The sequence below is a fragment of the Ceratotherium simum genome, chromosome 1 (assembly GCF_057802395.1).
Source record: "Ceratotherium simum simum isolate JZ-2026a chromosome 1, ASM5780239v1, whole genome shotgun sequence".
Lineage (NCBI taxonomy): Eukaryota > Metazoa > Chordata > Mammalia > Perissodactyla > Rhinocerotidae > Ceratotherium > Ceratotherium simum.
In genome coordinates this window covers 103,552,577-103,561,158 of record NC_141900.1, presented here as the reverse complement: position 1 = coordinate 103,561,158, position 8,582 = coordinate 103,552,577, and the positions used below count along the sequence as shown (strand labels likewise).

General features: G+C 46.6%; 1 protein-coding gene across 1 annotated transcript; it reads right to left on the bottom strand.

Annotated features, from left to right (window-relative positions):
• Positions 1–4,167: 4,167 nt before the first annotated feature.
• On the bottom strand, positions 4,168–4,980 carry LOC101388674 (GTPase IMAP family member 6-like). The gene has a single exon (XM_014787647.2). It carries the CDS (start codon positions 4,969–4,971, stop codon positions 4,168–4,170), a length of 804 nt encoding a protein of 267 aa, XP_014643133.2. The 5' UTR covers positions 4,972–4,980.
• Between the last annotated feature and the right edge of the window lie 3,602 nt (positions 4,981–8,582).

Genomic DNA, 8,582 nt, shown 5'->3' with positions numbered 1-8,582 from the left:
TTTGACTAGATCAATGATAAGTTTAGAAACAATGCATGGGACTTACATTTGCATTACAATACAGCAATAATATCTGATCAACAGGTAGAGTGTGGTGTATTTCTACCAAACAACAAAGCTGTGGTTCATGGTAAAATATTTTACACTGCTTCAGTTTCTTAATTTAAATTAAAACTAATTATAATTAAATAAAATTTAAAATTCAGTTTCTCAGGTTCACTAGCTACATTTCAAGGGCTCAATAGCCACATGTGGCTAGGGGCCAGCATATTGGATATCACAATTTCTAGAAAATACTCAATATTTGGAAATTAAATACACACTTCTAAATAACCCATGAGTAAAAAAAAGATATCACAAAGAATATAGAAAATATTTTAAACCGAATGAGAGCGAGAACAGAATATACAAAAACTTGCAAGATGTAGATAAACATCCATAGAGGGAAATTTTATAGCTTTCTATCTTTATGTTAGAAAAGAAATATTATTTAATTAAATTATTATTTAAAATTAATTAATTAATTTTTTAATTGAGATATAGTTGACATACAATTTCCTATTAGTTTCAGGTGTACATCATAGTGATTAGATATTTGAATACAATACAAAATGATCACTATGTAAGTTTAGCTGGGAGAATTTTAATGGTTTACAGGATATTGTAGACACTATGTTGTAGAGACTCTGGGTATTATTACCTTCTTCTGAAGAATGTTGTTTGTTCTGGCAGGCACTTAAATTACCGGCAGTTCGCTTTAACCTTGGGAAGGCTTGGTTTTAGATGTCCTTAGCAGGCGACTACTCCAGTTTTGCTCCTCCTTTAGGACAAATCCCTTAGTCCTGATGTGGTTTTTACTCCTAAAGTCTGACTCTTTGGGTATTTCAGTGGTATACAGGGCAGACTGGAACCTCAAATGCTGTCTTTGCTGCTGTGGGCAGTTGCTGACGTCTCTGACGAGCTGTGTATTTTCTACCTAGTTTATCAATGTTATTACAGGACGATTGAGAGCTGAAACCTTCCTGACACTTTTAACAGCTGCTTTGACCCACAAGGAGGAAAAACCGTGTACTCATGAGGCTCCTCAGATTGTCCAAATCCCGGTTTTTCATGCTTTGCTCCAGTATAGATATTTTTCAAAAACACCAAATTCCTAAGTTCACTATTTTCACAGCCTTGGGCAAGACAGCTGTCTCTCCTCACCCCACCCCCACCCCCACTCACACCACTTCTTTCTTTCTAGGACACAGACCATGGAGTTTCCAGAACATACCCACACATGCCTTCCCCATTCTCTGAGGCCAAGGCAGTGATGGCAGTGGAGCAAATCTACCCCTCCTCCTGAAATGACGTGGGAGGCATCTTCCCTGACTTTTAGTAAGCAAGGAGAGAAAAACCCTTTACTAAGGGTTTGATATAAACTAAGTTTATTAAGTTAGTTTGATACAAGTAAAAAAAATTCCTTTAGAATTTTTATTGAATGATGTGTTTTGAGTGACTTGCCATTTAGAGTCACTGATGGGTGTCATTTGGCCAAATGCTTGTATTATCTATTATGAAATTATTTAAGCTAACAAAGTTAAAACAATAACACCTAGATTAAAGAAATTTATCTTCTTATCCTAATGGAAATGCAAACGATTTTAGCTTTTAGTTCAATAGCTCTGAAGTTGCAAGTCTGCTCACTTAGAAACAAGATGGCCTTGATTCACTTATCACTGAAGTATTTACCAATTCTCTCTTTTTTTTAGATTTTTAATGTAACTTTTTTTTCTTGGATAAATTTGACATGTAATATTGTGTAAATTCAAGGTGGACTGCATATTACTTTGATATATTTATATATTGTAATATGGTTGCCATTGTAATGATATTTATCACATTACATACAGTACAATATTATTGTCTATTTTCATTATACTGTACATTAGATCTCTATGGCTTATTTAGTACTTGTTACAAATTTATATCCTCTAAACACCGTCAATCTTAATTCCCACCTCCCAGCCCCTGGTAACCACTATTTTACTTTCTGGTTGCTTTTTCTTTTACAGTTTTTTAGACTCCACATGTCAGTGATATCATACAGTACTTGTCTTTCTCTGACTTATCTCGCTTCCAACTCTCCCAAATTTAATACATAAATTTAAGACAATTCCAACTGAATACCGATAAGATTATTTTTTGAAAGTTAAACAAGTGCTTTTAACCCTCATACAGAAGAATAAATGCCTGAGAATAACAAAGGAAATATAAAAATGTAGACTGAGGAGGAAGTCGGCTCACCATGTTATAATCAAAGGCACTGTAATCGAATCAATATTTTATTCATATAGGAGTAGAAAAGCAGAGACAAGAGCAGAATTGAAAATCCTGACACAGATCTTAGGGAGTATGAAAATTTAATACATGATAAATGTTGTGTTTCAGTTCAGTGGGAAGTGGATCGCTTATTTAATAAATGGTTCCGGCACAAGGACTATCTTAAGCATACACCAAGATCAGTCCCTGTTCTGCCTTGAGACACTTTTCTGAATCTTTTAGCAAAAGAAATGCTCAGGCTTTCTTAGGAGTCCACCGTGTCTGGGGAAGACGGGTGCCGTGGCCTCAGACTGGGATAGCGCAGGTCCCTGGGGGTCCAATTGCAGAGAATCTCCAACCAGCGGATGAGCATCCAGACAGACCTGAGGCTGTGTCCTTTGATTTCTGATTGTCCCCCAGCGCTGTCACCCCCACCTCCACTTCCCACTCCTCCCAGGGGAAGGTGGATGCAGACCCTATGCCACGTAGCTTGAAGAAAGGAAAAGAGGAGTGTTAGCGGGAGACGTTTTCCCCCCATTTTCTCCTATTCTGTTTCCATCAGTTTATCAGACTCCCCGGGAGCATCTGGAACCTCAGTGAAGCTGAGGTGCATCTGAGGTACATCAATCTCCTTATGCAGTTAGATGGCACCTACCAGACACCAGAGCCAGGACAACATCCTGCTCTCTTCTCCTACCCCGTGTCGCTTCTTATGAACCATGTTAATAGGAGCAGCCCTCCAGAAAGACACCCACGGCTGCAGAGTTCTCCCCACCTACCTGGCAGGCTGCTCCCTGTAATGTCATTCAACTGCTTCCTTGGCAGGTTCTCTTTCTTCTCTGCCTCCCTCTATTCTACCCCCCTAAATTCCTTGCTGGGGAACCCATTTACACACCCAGACACTCACCCCATCAATGCTTCGTCCCCACTATCAAGGGAGAAGGGAAGGGGTTGGAGGTAAGGCTGGGGCAGGGTTGAAAATCACCTGTTTTTTTACACCAGAAGGCAGATCTCATGAGGGGAAGTAACAGGTGTGTAACTTCCCTCAGCTAAGTCGCCAGCAGGGAGGTGCTCCTCCTCTGCCCCAGCCCGCTGGGCAACTCCGGGGACCTCCACGTCCTGTAGCCACGTTTCAGGTCCCCCTTCTTGACCAGGCCTGACTTCTTGGATACTCCTGCCCCACTTTACTCATCATTCCCACCAGGAAGTTTCCGTGGGGCTTGTTTATTATGATTCGTTGGCCTCCTCAAGAGTGACTAAAAGGGCCGCTCCTTCTGTCCCTTCCCTGTTTCTACTCACTTTCCCCTCCCCAGCCCAGCATCTGTCTCTCTCCACATGTCACAGAGCCATTGCTATGTTCTGACCCACCACACACAGCACATGCCTTCAAAGTCATGCCTGCCCCTTTTACGGGCAAGGACACAATCCAAGAGATGTGAAGTCACCTGGTCGATGTCCACACTGATTTGCTACATCAACGTTTAATGAGTGACTCCAGTGACCTGGACGGTGTGGGGGTGACATGGAAGAAGGAGGCACAGGCCTGCCCTCAGAAAGCTTGGGTTCTATTGGGGTAAAGACAAGTACCTCACGAAATGTGATGCCAATGAGATGTGAAGTTCTGCACGAGAAGAGCATGCTGGAGGGGAACAGAGCATGTTCCGGAAGATGTGATGCTGGAGCTGGGATGTGAACTGGGAACTCTGGACCCCACGCACCTCTCACCACACCAGACACTGACCTGGAGGCTGGGATGACCAGTGGCCCATGGGGATGGAGAAAGCAAGTGATGGGCTGGAAGCTGGACACAGGGGCTGAGGGAGGCTCACAGGAAACAGTTGTCCCTCGCCGAAGGCCAGGATATGCTCAAATGGGTGCCCTCTCCAGGAGATGTTTGTGAGTTTCCTCAGACTCCTTCTGGATGTGGCGCAGTTCCTCGGTCCAGGACTCCTCACTGAGCACTTCCTCAGAGCCCTGTCCCTTGATTATTCGCCTTTCCTGTACTTCTTTGAGCAGAATGTGTTGCTGGGAGTATTGGTAAGTCTTGTTGCTATAGTAACGGCCTTCATTTTCCCACAGGACTCCTTCGATTTCCTCCATGAGCTCCTTCAGCTGGGCCTCCTGCTCTGCCCCCTCTGCCCTGTTGTTGAAGCCACAGTGGCGTCGCCCACACATCACATCCAGCTGGGCAAGGTACTGGTTGTTGGTCTCTCGCACATACCCTTGCAGGGAGCCACCATCCAGGTCTTCCTTCCGAGTGAACACCAGGATGGTGTAGGCCAGGATGTCCACTCCGAAGACCTCCTGGAGGCGCCTGACTACCTCCTGATCCTCTTCTGTGAACCGGCCCAGCTGTGTCACCAGGAGCACTGCGTGAGGCCCCGGGGAGGAGAAGGCAATGGCTCCACATACGCCCTGAGCTGCCACTTCTGGTGGGGCCCGAGGGGACAAAATGTCAGAGGTGTCGATCACCTCAAGCTCCTTCCCAGCCCATCCTCGGCTCCCTCTCTGGAAGGCCTTGGTCACCGGGCTAGCACTGAGCTTAGAGTCAAACACTTTCCTGCCAAGGATGCTGTTTCCTGTTGCACTTTTCCCACTTCTGGTTTTCCCCACCAGGATGAGCCTCAGTCTCTTTGGGGTCAGGTCATTCTCCCTCAGACCTAGGAGCATTGAGAGAAAGCAGAGGGGTTAGCATGAGAGCCCATGCCCCCTATTTTGCCTCATCAGAGGCCATGCAGCAGGGAATGCTACTTGACCTCATTGTCCTGGGTGGGCTAGGAGAGACAAAGACCCACATTTGCCCCTGAGACCTGCCCCCGGCTCACATTAGTTTTTAACATTTATTATTGTGGTAAAAATATATATAACTTAAAATTTACCATCATACAACTGTACAAGGTGTACAATTCAGTGGCATTAAGTACATTCACATTGTTCTCTAATCATCACCACTATGCATCTCAAAAATGTTTTCCTCATCCCAAACTAAAACCTTGTACTTGTTAAACAATAAATCTCCATTCCTCCCTCCTCCTAACACCTGATGACCACCATTCTCCTTTCTGTCTCTACGAATTTGACTATTCTAGGTACCTCTTTTAAGTGGAATCATGCAATATTTGCCCTTTTGTGTCGGGCTTATTTCACTTAGCATAATGTTTTCAAGGTTCGTCCATGTGTAGCATGTGCCAGAATTTCCTTCCTCTTTAAGGCTGAAAATACTCCATTGTATGTACATATCACACTTTGTTTATTCATATATATATGGACATTAAGTTGTTTCCACCTTTTGGCTATTGTGAATAATGCTGCTATGGACATTAGTGTACAGATGTCTGTTTGAGACCGTGCTTTCAGTTCTTTGCAGTATATACCTAGAAATGGACTTGCTGGATAATATGGTAGAATACTGCATTGTACTGTTTAGTTTTTGAAACTTCCTCTCAGGGTCACCTATTCTCACCATATGGGAATCATCCCCTCATGAATATGGGACCCTGAGCTTCCCCAGGTATCCCTGATTGAAGATCCTTCTCAGTAAGAGGGGTGAGAATAGAAGCACACAGCCTCTGAGTCTACATCTTCTCCCCAAAGTGACTGACCACATCACCCTCTTCAGCTATTCCAACAGGGAATGTTGGGAGTGTGGGGCCTTTTCAGCCAGACCCCGGCTCCACAGCACAGAGGCACACTGGGGTCACATTCTTAGGCTACATCCTTGAAGTTTGGGCTGGACATTCTCACCCAGCAGAATATCAGAACCATCAGCTGAGGAAAGACTTGGAGATGCCAACCTAACCTTGAGAAACCCAATGTCAAGATTTTTAGATACAACTGGGGCTGGAGGACAGGAAGGGAACTGCCTTCTCCCGGCCTTGCGCCTCCCAGGACCCAGAGCACATGGATAAGAGCCAAAGAAGAGCTGGTTTCCAAGTCTGTTCCACATTGAAGACATCGACATGTCTCATTGACAGACTCCTAAGCCTCCTGCAAGCAGGCTCAGCACCATCTTCTTCTGAATCTCCTTAGCAACAACATATTTTTCACTGCCTGCCACTCTTGGCTGGCTGACCCCCAATCAATTCTGACTGGATGACATTGGCTCCCCTCAGCTTCCCCCAGGTGGCTTGAAAGGAATTTGAGTGAATGGGTGGGAGTTTTTCAAAAGCACGGAAGGTGGACTATTCATCCCTGCCCATAGCCAACACAAAGCTGGACGAAGACTGTGTCTCCCGTCTGCGCAAGCCTGGAGCCAGGGCACGCCACTGGACTTCACAGCCAAATACATGACTTGAGCTCCGGAGAGGATTTGTAAAGTAATATTTAACCCTGATTGCTGCAAGAAGGGGTAAATCAGGTGTCAGCACTCTCATTGGTAATATTCGTATGCGGTTTATTAATATGGCTCTCTCCCAAAGGCTCAGGCTGTTGAAGTTCATATAGTAAAAATCGTTGGGGTTAAAATACGTGATGAATCACAAATAAATTCTTCCAGCCAGGAAAGTGGATGGATTTCTGGCATTCCTAAATCCTATCTCCCCAGGCTAGGTGATGAAGTGGAGCCCATGAACGTTAAGTGCCTGACCCTGACGCAGTAGATTTGAGGGAAGAGAACCCCTTGTGCAGGTGGATCCCGGGTCTGAGGCAGGAGCCGGGCAGGTCCTGCTTGTTCCCATGCTGCTTTGCAGCCTGTTAACCTTGAGAGCTCCCTCATCTGAACCAGCCAACCGCCCACACAGGGGTCTGTGGGCCTCCAAGCCTCAGGCCAAGGTGAGTCATTTTGTCACACCCACGGCCCGCATGTCCTTCCTGAGGAGGAAAGCCCAGGATGTGCAGACCCTTTTTCATGGGACTGGCATGGAGAGTCAGTAAAGGGGGCGACTGGTGCTCTATCTCGCCTCCTCTCACCCACTGTGCCTGCCACAGGCCTTTTCCCCCTTATTTGGCTGCAGTAAAGGCCCCACCCCAAAGGCCCTCTGATGGTGGCCCGGGTGGGCAAATCTCCGACTGGATTGAACTCCCTTTGTCTCTCCAGGCCCTACAACTGCACATCAGAGTCGCCTGTCCCCCTCTCTCAAGTGCGCTTCCACTAGAAAGTAGTTTTACCTTGTGACACGGCTTCTCTAGCATCCTCGGGATGCACTCTTGTGGGATTCTCCTGCAGAATCTGTTTGTCTTCTTCTTCCTCCATCTAGAAAAAATAATATGTCTTACTGACTTTTTTTTATAAGTTTTGTTTGTTTGTTTGTTTGTTTTGTGAGGAAGGTCAGCCCTGAGCTACCTTCCATGCCAATCCTCCTCTTTTTGCTGAGGAAGACCAGCTCTGAGCTAACATCTATCGCCAAGCCTCCACCATTTTTTCCCCCTCTCTCCCCAAAGCCCCAGTAGATAGTTGTACGTCATAGTTGCACATCCCTCTAGTTGCTGTATGTGGGACGCGGCCTCAGCATGGCTCGACAAGCAGTGTGTCAGTGCGTGCCAGGGATCCAAACCCGGGCTGCCAGTAGCGGAGCACGCACACTTAACCGCTAACCCAGCGGGCCACCCCCCTTACTGATTTTTTAACCGAGTTTCAAGAGGCACCTGACTTTGCCTTTCTCTTGCCAGAAGGAGGTTTTTTGCATCGGTTTGAGGGGTAGTGGACTGAGTGAGGAGAGGGAGGAGGGGTCTGAGACACTGTCTACCTCCTTTAGGGACCCTACTTTCTTCTCTCTCCCTCTCTCTCCCTGCACTGTGGTCTCCTTCGTGAGTTTAAGAGAATCACGGAGAAAGAAGCAGCCGGCCTGCAGCCTGAGGAGTGGATGGCATTCGGATAGACAGAGGGTCCTGGAGCTGCTCTGTGAGGAGGAGAAAGGAGCAGAGACGCAGAAGCAGGTCTGATACTAGGCCTGAGCTGTGGGAATGTCTGTGTGGCCAGAGTGAGCTGGAGGGCATGCACACGAAGTTGTGGTGAGGAGCTGGCTCTGGGGTCTCGGGGCCAGAAAGAGCGGTCCTGGCTTGATCTGTGGTGAAGGCTTGGCACTGGGGATGGCCCAGGGCTGAGAGGTGGGTGGCCTCTCAGCTGTGGTGAGGAAGACGCCAGCCACGGCACAGGGATCTTCACCGTGCGGGGCAGGGTCCTGCTGGGGGCCAGGAGACCTCGGTGCTCATCTCTACGGCCACCAATTTAGGATGGTCACACTGCTTGGGTCTCAGGGTCCCCATAAGTGTGAATGCTGGGCCTGAACTAGGTGTCCCTGTGCTCTCTTTCCCTATAAGATTCCAACAGATTTTATGACATT

Excerpts from the sequence above, each read along its gene's own strand:
- LOC101388674 (XM_014787647.2), bottom strand. The coding sequence starts at position 4,971 with ATGCTCCTAGGTCTGAGGGAGAATGACCTGACCCCAAAGAGACTGAGG.